Here is a 22,599-nt window from a genome sequence, read left to right on the forward strand (position 1 = left end):
TCGCCTCTCAGACTAATTGTGATTGGTCGCAACGAGACTCGGCGGTGTCTCTGATCAAAGTCCCAGAGGAGGACACTCTAGCCTTGAGTGCTCGGTCGCTTTCTGTCTCACACTTGGAGGAGAGAACCCGCGTTTTCCGGGCTGCACTCGATGGTATCTTTGGACAGATAGAAGGGATCGCGCAAGGTATTATGGGACAATAATGGCCGCGTTCAAGATTGGTGTCTGGATCTGTAAGGCCTTCTGAGTGCGGGGTGGTGGTGCCGGCGCCCCAGAATCTGGGACAGAAGGTCCCGAGAGTCGAGCTTGGTGAGGTGAGTTTCCCTTCTCCCTTCCTGACCTGCCCTTCCCTGCTCCTGGCCCATAACTGCTACGGAAAACAGCAGCTCCTGGCGGCGGATATCGGTCCTTCGCTCAGGTTCCTGCCCGGGTTTGCAAAGTCTCGTCCCTGTCACCCAACTTGCCTTTCTCACCTTAGGGATGCTGCGCCGGTCAGCCCTGGCCCCGTCCTTTCTCCTTGATCTGGTCAGATCCTGCTACCTGGCGCGGCCTCTTGGAGGTGCAGGGATGCTGTCCAGGGGTCACCCTGCACCCTTCCTCAGGCTTCTGCATTAGCCCCCTCCGAGGCCGAGTCCGAGCACGAGTACGGATCCTGTGTCTTTCTTTTCTCTGTCATCGTGGTATCTTTATTAGGTGATCTTCTGGACTGGAGGGCGAGGATTTTTGTCTGTTCGTTCTCTTCTATTCCTGTTGCCCAGAACAGCAACTGGCTCACAGAAAGAAGTCAGTGAAAAAATTGTTGAATGAGTAAATCTAGTTTTTCGAAATTGTTTTTTTTTGGATCCTGTGTGGCTTCTCTGTCATTAATCATTCGCCAGAATCCAGCCTCTTAACTCCTTATTTGTTTTCAGCAGCTAATTAAGTCTTGTCAGACGCCTTGTCCTGGGCTGTTGGTATGTACCTTTGCTGTCTCTAGAAATATTTGGTTTCTCGTTCTCCATTACTCTGTTTAAATTCATTCATCCATTTATTCAGCAAACATTTTGCTAGGCACTGGGACAGCAACAGCAAGACAGATGAGGTTCCCTTTTTTCCCATTATAAGAGTATATTTTCTAGTTCAGACTACTGCTGAGCAAAACATGTATGTGTTTACCTTCCTATTTAGATATGCTCTCATGCATACAGATGTCACCAATATGCAGCTCTCCCTTTTCTCTTGTGCCTGATGGCGTTTTTAAAAATGCAACTCTTCTGTGTATGTTCATGTTATGTGTTCAGTCTGTTTGGCTTTATTTCTCTATAGAGCCGTGCATGTTAATTATTGCTGGGCAAAACATTCTGGATTCTGGTGGTACCCTACACCGTGACAGTTACTTTGCTTCACTGACTTGTTGAAAGGGGAGCTACCCAAGCACGCAGGAATCAGTGTATGTTTATAAATGGATGGTGTGTCATGGAGGGTAAAGAGGAATTTGTTACAAGTTGAGTGCCAGAAAATCTTACAGTCACCTTAATACTTTTCATGAACACCATTTCATAACCCTGTGTTTCTCATCAATATTTTTGGAGAAGGTGGGTTGTTATTAAACAGATTTCAACTGCTGTGAGGTAATTGTTTTCTATGCAACACAACTGGTGCCAAAAAAGCCATTAGTGTATGGATCACATGGATGGCAGCCTTATACACCAATGTGTCTACTCTACTGTATCTGTAGTTTAAAGGGAGGGAGAGGTAGAACAACTCAGGTAGAAAATTTTGAGCCCCAGCTGGTATATAGGAGCACAGTAAGTAAAATAATAGAATACATTTATGTAACGCTGTATGTTTACAGAGAGCTTTCATATACACTCTAGCATTTAATTCTCACAGTAACTCCATGGATTAGATAAAGCAAAAAGTATTTCTGTTTTACAGATATAGAAATTATGCCTAACCAAATACTAAGTTATCTGCTTACAATCATACAAGTAGAAAATGTAAACATCTTGCATTCTGAGGATTCTGACTTAAAATCTAGTGGTGTTTCCCCTATAGTCTCTTTCTAGATGCTATTATGTTCTGGCAAGTGTCGCTTAGTAAGGTCTGTTCTTGCCCGGATGATATCCCCTTGGATCCTGGTGTTTGGTGGGTGTGCGAGTGTGTGTGTGTGTTTCTGATGTGTGTTGGGGTGGGAGTCAGAGGATCTTTTGAGATTGTTGGTGACTTAATGGAAAGGTCTTGGCAAGAGGTAGCTAAACAAAGCCTGGTCATGATGGGGAGGTTAATCCCCTGAATATACTTCTAACTTCAGTTATCCTGGCTTATAGCAGAGTTGAACCTTCTCTTACATCCAGTACAAAATGGGTTGTCTTCCTTCCACAGACATCCCAGGGCCTGTCATGGAGGATACCAGCGAGGATGCCTCGATTCATCGATTGGAAGGCACTGATATGGACTCTCAGGTTGGCGGTCTTATTTGCAAGACCAAAAGTGCAGCCAGTGAGCAGCATGTTTTCAAGGCCCCCGCCCCCCGCCCTTCATTGCTGGGACTGGACTTGTTAGCTTCCCTGAAACGAAGGGAGCGCGAGGAGAAGGATGATGGGGAGGACAAGAAGAAGTCCAGAATCTCTTCCTACAAGGACTGGGAGGAGAGCAAGGATGACCAGCGGGATGCTGAGGAGGAGGGCAGTGACCAAGCTGGCCGACACAGCCGGAAAGACAGGTAAAAGCTGTGGGTTGGGTTGACCCAAAGGGAACGAGAATGCAGGCCAGGAAATAGCATCTCATGTTTATGTCTGTTTTCTAATTGGATGTGTAGATCTTCATGATTTTATTATGATTCTGTAATATTGAAGGTACATAGGAATTGGTGTTTTCTTCAGATTTGTGGGGAACATTCAAAGGCAACTAAAGAGAGGATGGAGGTTAGAAGTGCTCTGGGTGGTTGCCATAGTAAGCCTGCAGGGAGATAAAGTGGAAAAGGACAGGTCAGCCAGCCAGAGGTCTGGGGGCAAGGTTTTTCTCTCCTGTTTCCTCGGGAAACATGTTTCCTCCCTGTTCCAGACATTATCGGTCTGCTCGGGTGGAGACTCCATCCCACCCTGGCGGTGTGAGCGAGGAGTTTTGGGAACGCAGTCGGCAGAGAGAGCGGGAGCGGCGGGAGCATGGTGTCTACGCCTCATCCAGAGAAGAAAAGGATCGGAAGAGAGACAGATCACGGGATCGAGACTGTGACCGCAAGAGAGACAGAGGTAACGGTCGGCATCATTCACATAGTTCTGAGCAGAGCCATCAGTAGTCCAGTCGTGATTGGGATAGGTGATACTCTGGCCAGAGCAGCCCGGTTAAACATTTGAAGTAACATGTCAGCCTCTTTCCTGTTGCAGGAGTTTTTCTAATGCCCAATAATTAGGGAGCCCTATTGGTTTTGATTGTGTCAGGGTGAGGAATAGCAGGCAGCTTAAGAACTGATACTTGCAACAAAGCTGCTTTGCTTGAGTGTGTGCTCCTCGTTTTATTATAGTTGGTGATATAGGTGATAACAGGTCATATGTACAAAAAGCCAGAATTTACTACAGTGCTGGTGACAGAGAAAGGACAGTGCTGTGGAGCAAAGCTAGACATAAAATCCAGTGCTGGCTTTGCTTAGTGTTGTTTTAAGTTTTATAGCTTATACACTTGTAACTATTAAACAGCTATTCACTGTAGACTTGTAACTATTGTTTTTTGAATTCTTGCAGGAAAATAACTGTTACTGTGAGTTTGAAACTTTCTAGCCAGTAACTATTTTTTCCCCTTGAGAGAATGGGGATATGTGAGTTTCAGGAGCCCATGGATCGCATTAGAACAGTGCAGGTTGCACCTGTGAGTGAGTGGGAAGGCCTGTCCTTTCTCTAGGGTGAAGACGGGTAGAAATTAGGATGGGACACGTATGTCCTAAGCTCTGTGTGTGACTCTTGGCAGATGAGCGGGATAGAAGCAGACACAGCAGCAGATCCGAGCGAGATGGAGGGTCAGAGCGCAGCAGAAGAAATGAACCGGAGAGCCCGAGACACCGACCTAAAGGTAGACTGAACCATCGCTTGTGACTTGTGAGGGGTCGAGTGTATAAAAGGCAGGGCGAGTGACTCCTGTCCTCAGTTGATTTTCTGTGGGCAGAGTCAGAATTGCTGATTTCACTATGAACCTCTAGGAATACTTGGTTCAGAATCAGGCGGGGACGCCTTGGACCTGGCGAGTCGGATCTGGTCCTTTAAGCTGATAGGCCAGTTGGCTGAATGGCCAGTTCGCCAAATGGCAGGAAAGAATAGAGAGCTGGAGAAGAGGATTTATTAAAAATAATTATTTATATCCACAAGGAGTATGTTTGCTGAGAGAAATTGGCTGTTCTTTCAAATAAACATACTTTAAAAAAAAGAAAAATATTATAAACCCATGAAAACTGGATCATTAAAATCCAGGTATCTTTTTTTTTTTTTTTTAATATTTTTTTAAAGATTTATTTATTTATTTGACAGACAGAAATCACAAGTAGGCAGAGAGGCAGGCAGAGAGAGGAGGTGGGGGAAGCAGGCTCACGCTGAGCAGAGAGCCCGATATGGGGACCATATCGGGGACCATGACCCGAGCTGAAGGCAGAGGCTCTAACCCACTGAGGCACCCAGGCACCCCAAAATCCAGGTATCTTTAAAAACTGTCCAAACCATCTTACCTGTCACAAATAGATATAAAGTTTATGCATAGCGGAAGAGAGAAATTTGAGGGATTGACTTCTGGCTGACAGCTCTAGAGCCCGAGTTAGATGTTTCCTGTGGTTGTGTTCTTTGCGGCCTCAGATGCAGCTACTCCTTCAAGGTCCGCCTGGGAGGAAGAGGACAGTGGCTACGGCTTCTCAAGGCGCTCGCAGTGGGAGTCCCCGTCTCCGGCGCCTTCTTACCGGGATTCTGAGCGGAGCCATCGGCAGTCCAGTCGTGATCGGGATAGGTGATGTTCTGGGCAGAGCAGCCCGGTTTCTCTGGGTGGGGGGCAGAGGGTGGACGTGAGGAGGGCCAAGGGGTCTGGGCTGGGAAAGCAGATGGCCACTGGGGAACACGTCGCAGCCTAGTGACTGCTCAGTGCTGCTGCTTCTACTGCTGCCCAGGTCTGTGCGGAGCAGGTATTCAGACGACACACCTCTGCCAACCCCATCCTACAAATACAATGAGTGGGCCGATGACAGAAGACACCTGGGCTCCACGCCCCGTCTGTCCAGGGGCCGAGGTAAGGCGGGGAGGGAGGAGGCAGGAAAGCAGGATGACTCGTCCCAGTGAGGTCGAGCACAGCTGGACTCGGGAGCAGTGTGGCTCTGCAGGGCTGCTGGCATCCCCTGGGGATAAACTGGGGTCACTGGGACTGACCTGCTACGTGTTCTCCTTCAGGAAGACGCGAGGATGGTGAAGAGGGAATTTCGTTCGACACAGAAGAGGAACGGCAGCAGTGGGAGGATGACCAGAGGGTAACAACTTGACATCTTTGGGGCGCCTGGGTGGCTCAGTGGGTTAAAGCCTCTGCCTTCAGCTCAGGTCATGGTCTCAGGGTCCTGGGATCGAGTCCTGCATCGTGCTCTTTGCTCGGCAGGGAGCCTGCTTCCTCCTTTCTCTCTCTCTGCCTGCCTCTCTGCCTGCTTGTGATCTCTCTCTGTCAAATAAAATCTTAAAAAAAAAAAAAAAGAAAAGAAAAAAACGACATCTTTGACGGACTGAACGAGGGCTAGTGGCCCTCCGTGGGGAGTGGGCCGTGAGTGAAGTCCCGTGGAACTGGACTTTGGTGAGGGAGCTTAACACGGGGCAGGCTCGGGAGCTGAGCCCTATTCAGTCCTGAGGCCCTGGAATCGGTTCACGGAGGCACAGGCTCCTGCACCAGCTCCTTCACCAGACGTAGGGTCGACCGGAGTTTTTAGTTGAGTGCTGGTGCCACCGTGTGGTAAATGTAGGAAGTGCCGTCATGAGTCCGCGCCCGATGTTCTCCTAGTAGGGCGGCCCTTGCCTGGCCCCGTCATCCCCCCAGTGACTTTTTCCCAGACATCTCTTCTCTGGCCTTGTCATTCACGTACACTCCGTCTGTCCCTTGTTCTCGTTGCCTTGTCCCCTGTGTTGCAGCAAGCGGACCGGGATTGGTACATGATGGATGAGGGGTACGACGAGTTCCACAACCCCCTGGCCTACTCCTCCGAGGATTACGTGAGAAGGCGGGAGCAGCACCTGCATAAACAGAAGCAGAAGCGCATTTCGGCTCAGCGGAGGCAGATCAACGAGGTGGGCAGCCCGCGGTAGTCGGAGTCGACTCAGCTGGAGCGGGGGCCACGCCGTGGTGGCACAGCTCGCCTCCCAGTCACTGATGTACCCGGTGCCGCTGTACCTCTGGAGGCAGAGGAGGGGTGGGCTTCAGATAACTTCCTTCTTCTGCAGTCCTTCCTCGAGGGCTGCCGTGGATGGGAACTGATAGGGTGGCTTCTGGCTCTGTGTTCTTGGTGTCTCCGACTGGGGCTGGGGACACTCGCCATGCGTCTGTCTGAATAGAGGTTCTGACTTAGATATAAAGGGCTGCTGCTTAGAAAAAATACTGCTGGTGATTTGGGCTCAGCAACTCTGCTTTCTAAGGAGCTGCAGGGTACAGAGGCCCGGGACAGCTCCGTGGCATCCCCTGGCCCGTCTGTCAGGACTTGACGAGTGGACTTGCCGGTGACCTTTCAGGATGCCTTTTGGTTGCAGTCTGAGCCTGGCCTCCTGTTGTGTCGTCACAGGATAACGAGCGCTGGGAGACCAACCGCATGCTCACCAGCGGGGTGGTCCATCGGCTGGAGGTGGACGAGGACTTCGAGGAGGACAGTGCGGCCAAAGTGCACTTGATGGTGCACAACCTGGTTCCTCCCTTTCTTGATGGGCGCATCGTCTTCACCAAGCAGGTGAGGCTCCTGGGGCCCGAGAGAAGCCAGCTCAGGTAGAACTGAAGTGGAAAAAGGAGAGAGGAGGAACAAGGCCCCTTGCCTGATGGGGTAGCAGTCTGTTCCGTTTCCTGGGGCTGCTGTGCAGTGGACCTTCCTGTTGAGTTAACCATTAGTGGGGAATTTCTCTTTTTCCTCAACCTTTTGCAGCCAGAGCCCGTGATTCCAGTCAAGGATGCCACTTCTGACTTGGCCATTATTGCTCGAAAAGGCAGTCAAACAGTGCGGAAGCACAGGGAACAGAAGGAACGGAAAAAGGTTGGTTTCTTGTCATTGGGGGTTGGGCTGTCTCTTGTGAGAGTGGGTTTTTTGGTTTTCTTTTGGTCTTTTTTCTTTTTTAGAAAAATCGTATTAGATCTCCTAGGTAGGGTTCTTGTTGGAAGTTTGATGACCCTCCCAGAGCAAGAGCAAGCCGTTGGAGGAGGGCACTGTGTTCTTCTGCCACGGCCTTAGTGAAGACAACCGCAGGGCCTGATGCTCAGGGAGCTTGAAATGGGGAAGCAGGCTCAGTACCACTGCCGCCTTGTGGGGACTCACCACCTGCTGGGTGCAGCTTCTTGTCAAGTGGGATTAATTTTCCATTGATCGAAATCGTGTTACATGATGTTTGGTATTGTTTTCAGGCTCAACACAAACACTGGGAGCTGGCTGGAACCAAGCTAGGAGACATCATGGGTGTCAAAAAAGAGGAAGAGCCAGATAAAGCTCTGACAGAAGACGGTAAAGTGGACTATAGGTAGGCATCCTGGTCAGCAGCGGGCTGTCTCTAACGAGGACACTTGCTGGGGAATGGATAGAATTGTGTTTTGTGAATAGGAAAATCATGTCACTTCGGGTCTTCTGGTCCCTTCTGGTCCCTTCCTCCTGGGCTTTCTCTTCTACCATCTGCGGGTTTTCCTAGATAGTCTTCCTCTGGCCTCTACTGCCACTGCTGTAGGCGCCACCCCCGCCTGCTGGCCTTGGACACCTCACATGGGTCTCATGCCAGTCCCATAGGGTAGGTGCTGTCCTTCCCGTGTCCTGTGTGCACCAGATGACGTCCAGGGAGGTTAACTGGTTTGAGGTCACCCGGTTGATAAATGGTGGTTTGATGATGATCCCTGGACAGCGGGACTTGGAGCCTAGTATCTTAGTTACTCTGCTTCAGTGTGTTTCAGATGTTCAGTAGGGACAGTGGGGTTTGCCCCCTTCGATTTCAGTTTAATGGAAGGAGGAATTACTTTTAATAGTGGTTTGAACACTGAAAGGATTGTCTTGTCAGAGAGAGACATCCCCGTTCATAGAGGTTTTTAGACAGATGGTAAAGAGCTGCTTATTGGGGTTCCCACCTTGGGTAGGTGACTGGACTCAAATGTCCCTGGTGAGTCTCATTCTCTGAACATCCTAAGGTCTTGCCGAAGCGGCATCCGAGTGAATAGTCCTCTGTACCCCTGTGAGAAATGACCCAAGTGAGAAGTCGGTACAGCCGATCGGCTCTTGTTAGCCTGTAGTTGATGTAGTCCCATAGGCGTTGACTGTTAGCTGACCAGGAGTGATGGTCAAGTTAGGAATACCCATGGGTGGGCCGGCCAGGGGTCCAGTCTCTTGGGGGAGGGCGAGTGGCAGAGGCACGGACTTCGGCAACACTGAACCGCTCTCTCTTTGCCTTGCAGTCTGGGGAGACTCACGTAGTACTTTTGAGTCTAGGCCTGTGTGCATGTGTCACATACTTGCGTGCTTTCAATGAAAGCTGTTGGTCAGGACGCAGTGGGTGTGTTCGTTCTCACAATTCTTTGAAAATGAAGCTGCTCAGACTGTGCTGTCCCGCCCAGAGGAGAGAGATGGGGTCTGAGCCGGGGCCGGGCGCTGTGGCCTCGCCGCCTCCTTTCAGCCCTTCGCACGTTGTGCCAAAACCGCCCCTAGTGTTCGTGTGAGATCCCGAGCTGCGGGGCAAGCTCTTTAGGGCTGAGATTTGGCCCGTTTGCTCATCTGAGATCCTGCATGTCCTACTGAGCCTGAGGGTGTCGTGTATGTTGTGGCTTCTCCGGCAGCAGTGCCAGTCCCCGAGGCAGAGGACAGGAGCAGCGTTTCAGGTTGCCTGGCTGCGCGGGGCTCTCAGAGCCTTCTTGTGTCTCGGTGAGGTAGTTCTCGTTCTGGGTGCCGGAAGAAGGGCAGGAGCCCGCTCAGGAAGAATAGCGTGGGAGATTGTGCAGGGTGATGGGGCTCCTTTGTGTTCTCAGGACGGAGCAGAAGTTTGCAGACCACATGAAGAAAAAGAGCGAAGCCAGCAGCGAGTTTGCCAAGAAGAAGTCCATTCTGGAGCAGCGACAGTATCTGCCCATCTTCGCTGTGCAGCAGGAACTTCTAACTATCATCAGGTGATTCCTTCCCGGGCCCGGGACAGCCACTGTTGAGTCGGGTTCCCCTTTGTCCCTTGAATTTACTCAGTAGCTCTTCTGCTTTGGGGCGTTGCATCTGATGGAGAACACAAAGAATTTTTTCTTACCTGGTACGGGTGCTCTTGGCTTTTTTGGCCAAAGCAGGAAAGACAGCGTTGCTTTGTTACAGTTCACTTGTTTAACCCCCACAGTCTTCTAGACGTTTTAGGAGGTCTCTCGGTTCTGGGCTGTTATCCCAGGGAAATCCACCTTTCCAAGCGGGTGTGCTCCTTGGATAGTGATGTGGGCATAGGAGGTGGCCCCGTCTTCTCAGAGGCTCCCTGGTGGCCTTCCACTCAGCACGCCTTGCCCGTCATCTTCTCTCCCTTGTAGAGATAACAGCATCGTGATCGTGGTTGGAGAAACAGGGAGCGGTAAGACCACTCAGCTGACGCAGTACTTGCATGAAGACGGTTACACGGACTACGGGATGATTGGGTGCACCCAGCCTCGCCGTGTGGCTGCCATGTCTGTGGCCAAGAGAGTCAGTGAAGAAATGGGGGGCAACCTTGGTGAGGAGGTGAGTGGGCGTGAGGGCTGAGCCGTGTGGCTCCCATCTGGCTGAGCTGATCTGCTAAGGCCTGGACCCAGCACAGGCTGTGCCAGCCGTGACCTGGGGCCCAGGGCCTCTGAGCCCTTTCTCTCTGACCTTCAGGTGGGTTACGCGATCCGCTTCGAAGACTGCACGTCAGAAAACACCTTGATCAAATACATGACGGACGGGATCCTGCTGCGGGAGTCGCTCCGGGAAGCGGACCTGGATCACTACAGTGCCATCATCATGGACGAGGCCCACGAGCGCTCCCTCAACACTGACGTGCTCTTTGGGCTGCTCCGGGAGGTGAGGGCTTTGGGGTACACTCCGTCTGTGCCCTTGAGGCTTTGAGTAGCGTGCTGTTGGTGCTGGAGGTGGGCCTGGGCTCTCGCCTGGGAGGCTGAGGGGGGTCTCTGACAGGCCAGAGTGTCCCCCGAGGCCTCCAGGTTGCCCGGCTCAGACATGGTGTTGTAGTTCACTCTGCTCTTGCTCAGCTGAGTACTCGTGGTTCTCTTGGCTCTGGCTTCCTGGCTTCAGGCTTCAGGATTCTTAAGAGTCTAATGTGCCAGTCCGTTAGCTTCGGCCTCTGTTTCATTTGGGGGTAATGTTGGGCGCCGAGGGTTTCGAATCTCTGGGGAAGCCTCACACTGACCTTTTCTCTTAGGTGGTGGCTCGGCGCTCAGACCTGAAGCTCATCGTCACGTCAGCCACTATGGATGCAGAGAAATTTGCTGCCTTTTTTGGGAATGTTCCCATCTTCCACATCCCTGGCCGGACTTTCCCTGTTGACATTCTCTTCAGCAAGGTACTGAGGTTTCCTTTTTGAACCAGTCCTGATCTCTGATGAGAAGCCAGCCCCATCTGTAGCCCTGAACATACCCCACTCTCTAGCCCCACACCAGTGACTGGCCACCGGTTCCCAGAGGGGTGCCAGCCTGCATTTTCCTTGATAACTGCCCTCTGACTGTGTCCCTGGCTGGTGTTGCAGACCCCGCAGGAGGACTACGTGGAGGCCGCAGTGAAGCAGTCCTTACAGGTGCACCTGTCAGGGGCTCCTGGGGACATCCTTATCTTCATGCCTGGCCAAGAGGACATTGAGGTGTGTGCCTTGGTCATGACTCTGATGAACGGGTAGTGTCGTGCCTGTGAGGCGCTCTGGGGTCTCATGGCTCCTCTCTCTGCCATCAGGTAACCTCAGACCAGATTGTGGAACATCTGGAGGAACTGGAAAATGCACCTGCCTTGGCTGTGCTGCCCATCTACTCTCAGCTACCGTCTGACCTCCAGGCTAAAATCTTCCAGAAGGTGCAGTAGCAAGAATGTCTGTCCTGGGTCCTCACTTTTGGGTCTCCCTGGATTCTCCCCCAGGGAGGCCGAGAGAGAGAGGCTGTTACTTTTCTGGCAGGGGTGGGGGTGTTCTTTCCCCTGTAGAGTCTTTCCTACCTGTGGGCCTACAGCCTGCGCTCCTGTACATCCTGCCCGGCTCTAGGCTCCAGATGGAGTTCGGAAGTGTATCGTTGCCACCAACATTGCTGAGACGTCGCTGACTGTCGATGGCATCATGTTTGTTATTGACTCTGGTTATTGCAAATTAAAGGTAAGGAAAGACATGGGCCCTGGGGCCCTGGAACGTCACAGTAACTCAGTTGGAGGAGGGCAGGCCCTGGGTCCTCAGCCCATAGAGGCAGGATGGACTCAGAAGTGCTGGTACTATTTCAGAGGCTAACATTGGATTGCTGATTTTGCCATGCACTTGACCAATTTAATCCTAGTGATAACACCACGAAGTAGATGATTTAGTAACTCAGTAGAGATTACAGAGCTGATATTTGTGGGAGAGATTTCTTAAGTTTCCTGGCTTCAAAAGGATGGCCGCTGGCTTGCTAGAACACCATGCTCTGTGATGTGTAGCAGCCTGGGCTGTCTTTGTTTGAGAGCTGCCTCTCCTTTGCCCTTGCTCTCTCCTTTATCAGCCCTTTACTGTCTCCCCTCCCAAGGTCTTCAACCCCAGGATTGGCATGGATGCTCTACAGATCTACCCCATCAGCCAGGCCAATGCCAACCAGAGGTCGGGGCGTGCTGGCCGGACGGGCCCAGGTCAGTGTTTCAGGTAGGAGCCCTGTGCTAGCCTGCTTTCTGGGGCAGTACCGGGATTGCGGAGTGTGGAGCTGGGGCAGTGGGTGCTGGACTGTGATCCCGCACAGGGATGCCGGCCCCAGGATCCCTGAGGCTGGGCACTGGTGGCAGGACTGCCACCTGTTGGTCTTCTCATCATCCCCTGCCGAGCGGAAGCAGCAGCCTTCCCAGGCACCTGTGAGGTGTGAGCGGCTTTGGGTTTTAGGCAGCCTGGAGTGGCATTGGAGCCCAGGGCACTTCCCTTCAAGGGTAGATTGAATAGATTTATGGGGTTCTGCAGTTTTCGTTTTCATTGCTTCTAATTTTTAGAAATACTCACTATAGAAATCCAGAAAGTACGGAAAACTGTAAAGAAAACAAAAGCAAGCCATGATTCTAGTCCCAGGCTCATTGGTTCCAGACCTAAAGCACATGCGTAGGCTCATTGGTTCCAGAAATAAAACACACGTGTAGGAGACTCCAGCAGAAGCGTGAACTGGCGGGACTGAATTTAGAACGGGTGGAAATGCGGGATGAAAGGGGAGGTTGGCCTCCAACCCCGTGGCTTTCAGCTCTTCCAGCCTTTCTGGGGCGCAGGCACTGGGGAGAGTTGAGCAGCACAGCTCACCCCCCAGGGGGATGCCCGTGTAGGCGTTGGGCCTGTTGGAGACTCAGCAGGGCCTGGTGTTCTCCCCGGCAGGCTCTACACCCAGAGCGCCTACAAGAACGAGCTCCTGACCACCACGGTGCCTGAGATCCAGAGGACCAACCTGGCCAACGTAGTGCTGCTGCTCAAGTCCCTTGGCGTGCAGGACCTGCTGCAGTTCCACTTCATGGACCCGCCGCCTGAGGACAACATGCTCAACTCCATGTATCAGCTCTGGATCCTCGGGGCCCTGGACAACACTGGTGCGTGGGCCCCGGCGGCTGGGGGAGAGATGGGGTTCTCTCTTGACCTCACTGCGTCTCCTCAATGTCCGGATTTGCCCCTCTCCCAGGTGGTCTGACCTCGACGGGTCGGCTGATGGTGGAGTTTCCCCTGGACCCGGCGCTGTCCAAGATGCTGATTGTGTCCTGTGACATGGGCTGTAGCTCGGAGATCCTGCTCATTGTGTCCATGCTCTCCGTGCCGGCCATCTTCTACAGGCCCAAGGTGGGGACGTGGTGTCCCATGCTTCTACCCCAGCGGCCGCAGCACAAGTCATGGGGCTTGAGGAAGGACTAGAGGGAACTGGTTTCCTCTGTTATTATTAACATGGGATAGCGGGACAGGAGTCAGAACTTTCAAAAATAATCTTGCTGTTTTCTGGTAAGCACTTTGGGGTGAGGGAAAGCCTGGGCTACATGAGGGGTTCTCAGAGAGTGATTTGGGAATTGGCAAGAGCGTTTTTTATCTTCCAGTGTAGTTGTGTCTCAGCCCTCGTGTTTTAGAGTAAATATTTTGTTATGAGCTACGTTATTTTCCGTGTTGTCAGGGTCACATATCGACGTGTTTGAAGTTGTGTGTGCCGGCAGCTGCAGGGTCTTCTCAGAGGGCCTGGACTGCCTGTGCTCAGAGGAACGGTCCTTTTTCCTTTCTAGGGCCGAGAGGAGGAGAGTGATCAGATCCGGGAGAAGTTTGCTGTCCCCGAGAGTGACCATTTGACCTACCTGAATGTCTACCTGCAGTGGAAGAATAATAATTACTCCACCATCTGGTGTAACGATCATTTTATCCATGCCAAGGCCATGCGGAAGGTAGGGGCAGTAGCCCAGATGAGCGGGATGTTGGGGTGAGGGGTGGTAGGGAGCAAGAGGGGAGGGCTCGCTCCTTCTCTGCTCCGTGTCCTGCCCTAGGTCCGGGAGGTACGGGCTCAGCTCAAGGACATCATGGTGCAGCAGCGGATGAGCCTGGCCTCGTGTGGCACTGACTGGGACATCGTCAGGAAGTGTATCTGTGCAGCCTATTTCCACCAGGCGGCTAAGCTCAAGGTGAGCCGGGGAAGCCTGGTTGTGGCCCCTTTCTGGCCTGGTAATTGTTCCAGAGCAAAGTTTTTTCTCATTGTCCAGTCCTGCAGATCTGGGCTTTCCCCACGAAGGCCTGTGTCAAGACAAGGGATGCAGTGGCTGCCCACATGAGGTGTGATTTCTTGCTGTGGTTGGTCACCTGTTACGTCTCTTCCCTAGGGAATTGGGGAGTATGTGAATATCCGGACGGGGATGCCCTGCCACCTGCACCCCACCAGCTCTCTCTTTGGAATGGGCTATACCCCAGACTATATAGTGTATCACGAGCTGGTCATGACCACCAAGGTGAGTCTTTTCTGACACAGTTTGCGTGACGTAGGCTCACCTGGCTGGGCCAGGCCTCTGTAACCCTTCCTTGCCTTCCGGTATGTGCTTTGAGCTTGGGAGACTTGAGGCCACATGTGCTGCTTTGAGGGGAGTTGAGAGACTGGTTTTCAGTTGGGTTTCGGGGAGGCTTATGTAGAATTAATCTTTAGATGACAGTGGCCTCAGCTGCGCCAGTGGCATGTTTCCTGCTTCCCGCCTGGGTTAAGCAGCCCCCTTGGTGTCATGGGAAGGGCTTTCTGAGGGTCGAGGCCTTTTCTCTTGGATACTGGGGGGCATGTTTTTAAGCATGGAGACATTTCCATGGGAGAGAGGATTAAAATTCTGGTGTCGAGGGCTTATGTCCGCCTTTTTCAGCCTCAGAGAGCTGGGGATAGTCCCTTCCCACACAGGCCCTCATTGTGGAACTTCTGTGGAAAGCACAGCCCAAAGCATTGGCCCTTCTGTGATGACCACTCTGTGATCCTTCCGCCTCCAGGAGTACATGCAGTGTGTGACTGCCGTGGATGGAGAGTGGCTGGCGGAGCTGGGCCCCATGTTCTACAGCGTGAAACAGGCGGGAAAGTCTCGGCAGGTAAGGGCCCTGCAGGTTCCATGAAGGTTTTGTTTGCCTCCATGGGTGAGACCCATTTTTTGCTTAGGCTGGTATTGAAGACATGTCATCATCTGACTCCTGCCTTCCTTACGTCTCTCTCAAACACATAAGCTGGGATCAAGCCAGATTGGTCTGTTAGATTTGCCCCATCTGCTCCAGTTGCTTGCTTGGCTGAGCTTTTTTTCTTTTTCTTTTTTTTTTTCCTTTTTATGATTTTATTTACTTATTCTGAGGGAGTAGGGACAGGGAGAGAATCTCAGGTGGACTCCTCCTTGAGCTCGGAGCCCAATGCTGGACTTGATTCCATGACAATGAGACCATGACCTGAGCGGAAATCGAGAGTTTGATACTTAACCAACTGGGCCACCCAGGCCTTTAAAAAAACCAAAAAAGTTAATATTAGAAAGTCCAAATATTCATAAAAGCATAAAAAACAGTATAGGGAGCCATCATGAATTCATCACCTGCTTGCCATAATGATTGACATTGGTCAGTCTTGTTGGGCTTATTCCTACCATCCTCCACACACTCATTTTTTTTCCTGGAAAAATTTTAAAGTGCATTTCAGACACATTATGTCACCAACATAAACTTGAGTAAACATCTTGTTTAAAACTTACTTGTTTTTAAAATGTCACTTTATTTGTTTTTAAAATGTAACTTTTGTGCCATTATCGTTTAACAGAATTAATCCTTAATGTTATTTAAGTTTCCAGTTTCTATTCATATTTCTCCTTTTGTCCCAAAGATAACTTTTTATGATTGATCTGCGTGGATTAGGATCTGAACATGACAATTAGTTGTTACATGTGTTAAGTCTTTTATTCTAGAGCATGCTCTGCCCCCATTCTTTATAATGGCATTGATTTATTGGAGAAACCAGGTCACTTATAGAGTGTCCCATGTTCTGTACTTGGTTAGTTGCTTTTTCATGAGGGTGTTTAACTTGTGCCTCTATTCCATGGTAATTTTATAAACCAGAAATTAATCTCAAGGCATGATAGAATTCAGGTTTAGCTGGTTTGGGCAAAGTTGCGTAAATACATGTGGTGTTATGAACGTCCTAGATCTTGTCAGGAAGCACGTCAGGTCTGGTGGTCCCACTTTTGAGGATGCTAAGCTTGATCAGTGGTTCTCCCCGATCCCACCAGCAGAAGTTCCCTAGCTGCTGCTCCATCTCCCCGTTGTCTTACTGTCCATGGACAATGACTGCCTAGAGCTAGGATTCAGGGCTACAGAAGATGGCAGGGCTCCTGCTTCTCCTCTTGTCAGTACTGTCTGCATTGGGCTGGCGCACATCTTCCTTGTGCGTATTTTTCCCAGTCAGGGGGTCATGTCTCCCTAGTTTCTGTACCTCCTGGCATCACTGTGCACTTGGTAAGAGTGTGAAAGTACTTACTGAATTGAGTGGAGTGCTGAGGCATGACAGGGTTCGGACTGAATTGTGCAGCGTCTGGCTTGACTCAGTGAGGAGAATAGGCTTCAGCCTCAAAAGACAAGGTGGCCTTAGTGTTGGGGCACAGAGCCATATGGCCCCAGCTCTGGAAGCTGACCCAGAGGACACAGCACCTGGCTTGTGGCAGAGTGTGGATGAGGCCTCTTCACCTGCCGGTCCCCGGTCCATCTCTCACTTTTCTAGGAGAACCGCCGACGGGCCAAAGAGGAGGCCTCTGCCATGGAGGAGGAGATGGCCCTCGCTGAGGAGCAGCTGCGAGCCCGGCGGCAAGAGCAGGAGAAGCGCAGCCCCCTGGGCAGTGTCCGGTGAGCTTCGGCCTCGGAACCCAGGCTGGGATGGAGCCCGTCTGTGGGAGGCTCTGGGGACCAGCCTGAGAGACCGAGCAGGTCCCGACGCAGGGTTGCGATCTAAGACAAGTTGAGTGTAGGGCTGAATGGTGACAGAAGTTGACCGGTCCCGCATGGGGGCATGGGAGGAGTTCCAGACACACTGTCTCCAGTGGTGATATGTCTGCAACTCCTGGTCCCTGTCGTGTTGTTCTATGGCCTGTGGTTGGCTGGAGAAGTTCCAGCTTCACTGACAAGTGAGGACTTGGAAATCATGGTGGGGATGGGAGGGGAGCCTGGAAGCCTTGGAGCCTTGGTTTCTGTGTCTCTGCTGGCCCGGAGTTGGCTCCGACTTCACTGGTGAAGGGCACAGTTTTCTGCAAGACTGCCTTCACTTCAGACCCCAGCTGCAAGTTGGGGGGTTGCCAAAGGTCACTCTTACTTCTGACCAATTTGCTACAAATTTGGGGGTCCCCGAGGACTCCCCCACGTTCGATAATTTTCTAAAATAACTCATAGAATTCAGGAAGGTACTGTGTTTATGATTACAGTTTTATTATAGCCAAAGGATACAAATCAGAACCAGCCCAATGGAGGGGCGCAGAGAATCAGGTCTGTGACGGTCCCGCAGGCGAAGCTTCCACTGTCCTCAGGGCCCCACAACCCTTCTGGCATGCTGCGGTGTGATAGTATGCACAGAAGCACTGCTGGCCAGGGAAGCTGCCATGTCCAGAGCTTCAGTGTCCAGCGTTTTATTGGGGTTTCATTCATGGGCGTGAATGGTTGAGTAAACATCCATGTGGTTGACTCACTCCCCAGCCGCCTCCTTTCCACGGAGGCTGGGCTGATACCATAAGGTCACATTACAGCCCTGAATCATCCTGAATCATCTCGTTAGGAGAAATTATTAGATGTGGTCTGAGGGCCCACCGGGAGTAACAGAGACATTCAATCCCACGGGTTTAGAGATGACCTCCCAGGGCCCGGGGACAGATGCATGGGTGGTTCATTGGTAGAATTCTCGCTTGCCAGCACCTGGGGACAAAGGCCAGTTAGATTCTTTATTAGACCGATGGAGTGGCAGCCTGGTGAGGTGACTGGAAGGCTGCTTCCACAGCTCACCCAGGAGGTATGAAAGGAATTATTTAAAGAGCTACCTCCCAACAGTCCTTGGTGGATATCAGAATGAGGTGATTATTTTATTCTGTTCCCCATTACACGTGAGAAAGGCAGCGGGGGTGGAAATGTGCTGGAGGAGAAGACCTTTCAGTCCCAAAGCCTGCTTACACACCACTTAGAAACAGCAAGGCCTTGGGCTCTTCGTCTGCCTGGGCATCCTGGTTGGAGTGAGCAGCAGCGTGATTCCTCGTCCCTCCTTCTGTATCTCCAGGTCTACAAAGATCTACACTCCAGGCCGGAAGGAACAAGGCGAACCCATGACCCCTCGCCGCACACCAGCCCGCTTTGGGCTCTGAGCTGAGGCTTTGTCTGCAGAGGATGCAGCCGTGTATGGAGTCCTGAGCCCCACGGCTAGAGCACCTGGGCGAGGAGTTCCTCAGTGCAGGAGTTCTCAGTGCGGAGCAGCAGAGAGCAGCCAGGGCCGTGAGAGGGGGCCGGACCCATCGTATCCAAATAAACCATTCCCAGGATGCTTGGTGTATAAATGACGTGGCCGTGACTATGGTTTTTTAAATTCTGTGTAAAGCAGCAAAATGGAGCTAGAGGGAATTGTAATTTGGTTATAATTCAGGATTTGGAAATAAATTTATTGTTTGTAAAATGTTATTGCATTTCAGACTGTTCCTTTTTCCCTCACTGCCCTAAATCACATAATAGGTAAGAAGATGGGCAGGACTCTGACTTGATTTTCCTTGGGTGGATCCTTCTAAAACCTCAGCTCGCCTTATTTCTGTTCTCTGGGTAGTGCCTCTTTGAGGCGGTTGGCAGATGGGACGTGGCTATAGGGAAGCGTAATGGCCTGGGGCCCTGGACTGGTTGAACTCTGGGGGGTGCCTTGCTCTTCCCGAGGCTGGTGGGCAAGGCAAGGCTGGCCAGGGGCCAGGCGGGAAGTTGATGAGCAGCCATGTGCCCTCTGCCCTTCCCCAGGGGTGGGGTCGAGGCTCTACTGCTCAGAATGGCAGAAGTTCCTGCTCTGCATGTGGAAGGGTGATGTATTGGCAAAAATAGACATTGCTTATTGATTTCACATAAAAGATGATCCTTGCTGGATCCTCTAGTCCTTTCTCTTATGAAGCAGCCTTGATCTGCTGAGGTGGCTTTTTGGGTATTTGGCCTTTCGTATGACCCACGGCCCTTATTTTCTGATCACCTGGGATGGGGCTTCTGCCAGGCATGCTGGTTACAAGGTTCTGTGCTGGGGCTGAAGAGCTGCCAACTGATGGGCTTGGCCTGGGGCTCAGAAGCACCTTGAACGCAGGCCGCACTCAGCTCCAGCCTCTTGGGTGGTGCTGCTCACTTACTTCTATTCCTTTTCTCACATTGTCCCTGGGACGTAGATTTAAAATTTAAGTCAGTTTTATGGATGAGTTTGGAAGCCTGGCTTCACCAGCCACTACCTCTAATTCCATTCTTTATACCTCTAACTGCTTTTATTGGGAATTCAGGTAGAAACTGACTTTTCATGGCTCTGGATTGAAGAGAGGGCTTCTGGCTGCTCCTCTGGGAAGGCTTCTAATCTTGGCATCGGGAGGGCTAGCAGAACGTGTCTACCTGCTCTATAGAAAGAAGCAAGCTGAGTATGTGATCTCATTACAGACTTGGGCTAGGGATGCATCAGAACAGGGCAAAAACTGCCATTCCAGTGAATATGGCTTTGTTAGTAAAAGGCTGTGACCTTGGCCACGAGCTTACCTTCACATTCCCTAGGTCACAAAAATGAAGCCAGAGGTTATGGAAACCATGGGTCAACCCAGGAATACATACAGGTGCCACAGGCTGTTTGGGGAGGGTCCCTGCCCAGCACTTCCTGAATCTTCTTTGGCGTTGGGACTTCTGCACAAGAGTCTCTCTGGACTTCTGTCTCTAATGTTTTCTTTAATTTATGGACCTTTTCCATTCAGATCCACCTTAAAATTCCTTCCAGCTTTATACTCTGATTCTTTACCACTCTTCCTCAGATAATAACCAATTTTTGCCCCCAGAGATAAAAAAGCATGTCTATGACAACAGCCCTGAAGTGGGTTCTGAAGAGTGGCCTTCAGGCTTCCTGGTGTGAGGGAACAGTGAGGCCGCTGAACTGGACACCTTTATGGGCGCCTCCTCTTGCTCTCAGTCACGTGCATCTCTCCGTAAATGCCTAGGTGATGGTAATGGCACTTTAGACACATTAAAGATGTCAGCATTTGAGGGTCTCAGGCTGAGATGGGGGCTCATTCTAGGGACCCCAGAGCTTGCCTGCCAGGTCCTATCTATGGCAGGAAGCCTCCTCCTCAGCTGGGCTGTGTAGAGAAGCCTCAGAAGCCAAGTGCTTATGGGGCACCATGGTGGTTGCAGAGAGCTCCTCCTTCCCTTTAGGCAGGTTGCAGTGTCTGATGTCTGCTCTGGGTTTCTTCAGCTTGGGGGAGGAAGTTATACTCCGGTGGGCAGAAGAGGATCTGCTACAAAGGATTCTGTGTGTCCCAGGTATCGGAATCTGAGTGACATCTTCCCATTGGGTGGCCAAAGCACACACTTTACTGAAAATCCCCTTGGCTAAAGTTAGTCCTAGCTTTGTAACTCTTTCTTTCCTTCCTTTGGTTACTTCTTAGAGCAGTTGTAGGTGCACAGCAGAATTAAGCAGGAAGTACTGAGATGTCCACCCGCCACAAGCACAGCCTCCCCACTAACAACATCCTCTACCTGACCGGTTCATTTGTCACACTCGATGAAGCTACACTGACACATTATCCTACAGACCCCAGACTTTACGTGAGGGTTCACTCCTGATGTTACATACTCCATGGGTTTGGGAAATGTATAATGACATGAAACCAGCACTACTGTATCATAGAGACCATTTCTATTATTAGCTATTCAAATTACTTTTTAGAAACGCCTTTGGTTATTTATTTTTTTAAAGAATTACGGTTAGCTTTTCTGGCCTTTGCCTTACCTTTAGAGAAACTACATTTCCCTAAGTTCAACCCCTCTACCCCATCAGATCTCCCTGGCTGGGCTTGCAAGGCCAGATGGCTAGGTGACCTGTCCATGTTTTTCTAACTCTGCTGCTCCTTTGTTCCCCATAGCTCACTACCTGCCCTGCTCTGGTGGAATGACCCCGCAAGAAGGGAAAGATAGCTTTGAAAAAAATGTACCACATTCAAAGTATCCAGCTACTACTGTCCAAACCAGTAAATATGACACATTTTCATAAATAGAGGGACAAAATGCTTTTTTTTTTTTTTCCAGTAGACTGTATTGGGGATTTTAATGACGTTGAAATTTTGTTTGAATAAATGGGCCACAGGCCAGAAGCAGGAAATCATTTCATTACTACCAGGTTCTTCACTTTTTGTTTCCTCTGGAAAATATATCCTTACTCTAAACCTGATGGGGATACACAGTCAAAAATAAGCACAAGCAATCAGACAACAACTGTCGCAGCGGAGACTACCAGAGAAGCCCATCATTCCTGCCCCAACGCTGCATTTTCCTTATTTGCCAAGTGCTGGCAGGGACATGCTATGTAGCATGTCTTGGCTTTTGTCTGGCTGGGGAGGGAGGCAAGAATATTTAAGAATCTTTACCAGCTAGTGGGTTTCTTCACTTCTCCTGCACCCCCCACCACCTAGACACAAACGCTTCCATTTCTTTCTCTTACTTTACCTTAGTAACTAATTTCCTACAGACCAAGAATATAAATTCCAGACATGTATTCAGTTTAACAAAATCCTACCACAATAAAATAGTTTAGCTGTCCTTGGAGTTTGCTATAATGGAATTGTATTGAGCTGGCTGGGGAGAAAAATAAAATTGTTAAAGGAGAAATGCAATATGGCGGAAAGAAAGCGGATGGCTATGTCCCTTCTCCGTTCAGAAAATGCATCACTCATGTCTCTGCCTTTCTTTTGGGTCTTGGGATTACTTTCCTTTTTGAGGTTTTTAAGTTTTTTTTTTTTCTTGCATTCCAGGTACATAGAAAAAATAAAGGGGGAGCTAATTATCTATTGTTGGTTTAAAAACGAATCCAAATAATCCAAATAAACTTGCTTCGAGAATTATGGCTTTCTCGTATATATGAAAGTCTTTTAGAATCCAGAGAAAACAGGGATGAACATGTTGCTGTGGGCTGGAGGGGACAGAGATGTCTGCAAGACGCCAAGAGCTCACGGAGACTGCTATGCTCATGTCTTTATTTTAGAATTTGGGTCTGGAGATGGTAGTATGGTTCCAATGCTCACTCCACTGCAGAAAGTGGACAAAACTCAATAAAATGTTAGCATCTTGCAAAATAGGCAGGGGCCTTGATGCATTCCTGTAAGAGCTGATCCAGGTCAAGAGAGAGGGGTGGAAAATCACTGTCCTCTGAAAAACGTACGTGGAAATGATGCCCAGGGCAAGATGATGATTCTAGCAATATGAGGAACCTGAGGGAACAGGGAGGAAATGACAATCTTGATTTGAGGAGAAATTAATGAGATGATTCCTCAAGGACTGGCCTCATGGCTAGTCAGCTCAGTTGTGGGGCAACTTCTTCCCTTTGGGGTAACATGGGGTCTGAAAAGGTAGTTATGGATCCAGGCTATACAGGGATCAGGGTGTTCTTGTTGGGTTTTCAGAACACATTATAGAAGGAAGATGTTTATTCTGGCTGTTTCCCTCTTGTCCCCACACTTCTCAAGAGGGACTGGGTCAGGGGAAG

General features: G+C 50.5%; 2 protein-coding genes across 3 annotated transcripts in view; one reads left to right on the plus strand and one right to left on the minus strand.

Moving 5' to 3' along the window:
• Positions 1-12: 12 nt before the first annotated feature.
• On the plus strand, positions 13-18,524 carry DHX38 (DEAH-box helicase 38). The gene is made up of 27 exons (XM_059150760.1): positions 13-314; positions 2,365-2,704; positions 3,046-3,233; positions 3,946-4,047; positions 4,818-4,965; positions 5,123-5,241; positions 5,400-5,476; positions 6,120-6,275; positions 6,764-6,925; positions 7,115-7,222; positions 7,588-7,700; positions 9,184-9,321; positions 9,715-9,901; positions 10,037-10,222; positions 10,581-10,721; positions 10,905-11,015; positions 11,105-11,221; positions 11,406-11,513; positions 11,914-12,026; positions 12,732-12,940; positions 13,030-13,184; positions 13,613-13,768; positions 13,868-14,002; positions 14,198-14,323; positions 14,841-14,936; positions 16,597-16,718; positions 18,130-18,524. The coding sequence occupies exons 2-27, from the start codon at positions 2,382-2,384 to the stop codon at positions 18,212-18,214; spliced, it is 3,681 nt and encodes a 1,226-aa protein (XP_059006743.1). The 5' UTR covers positions 13-314; positions 2,365-2,381; the 3' UTR covers positions 18,215-18,524.
• PMFBP1 (polyamine modulated factor 1 binding protein 1) overlaps positions 17,271-22,599 on the minus strand; it is a 166,712-nt gene continuing 161,383 nt past the window's right edge. The window contains exon 26 of one of the 2 annotated variants that reach the window (XM_059150761.1): positions 17,271-17,774. In XM_059150761.1, coding sequence (XP_059006744.1) covers positions 17,746-17,774 — 29 coding nt within the window. In that variant the 3' untranslated portion in view covers positions 17,271-17,745. Of the gene's footprint in view, positions 17,775-22,070; positions 22,325-22,599 lie in introns of those variants that run through there. The other variant, XM_059150762.1, reaches the window with a different exon arrangement.

The sequence above is a fragment of the Mustela lutreola genome, chromosome 16 (genome assembly GCF_030435805.1).
Source record: "Mustela lutreola isolate mMusLut2 chromosome 16, mMusLut2.pri, whole genome shotgun sequence".
Classification (NCBI taxonomy): domain Eukaryota; kingdom Metazoa; phylum Chordata; class Mammalia; order Carnivora; family Mustelidae; genus Mustela; species Mustela lutreola.

Coding starts and splice junctions, on each gene's coding strand:
- DHX38 (XM_059150760.1), top strand. CDS start 2,382: ATGGAGGATACCAGCGAGGATGCCTCGATTCATCGATTGGAAGGCACT. Junction 6,926..7,114: donor GCATCGTCTTCACCAAGCAG/GTGAGGCTCCTG, acceptor AACCTTTTGCAG/CCAGAGCCCGTGATTCCAGT. Junction 11,514..11,913: donor CTGGTTATTGCAAATTAAAG/GTAAGGAAAGAC, acceptor TCCCCTCCCAAG/GTCTTCAACCCCAGGATTGG.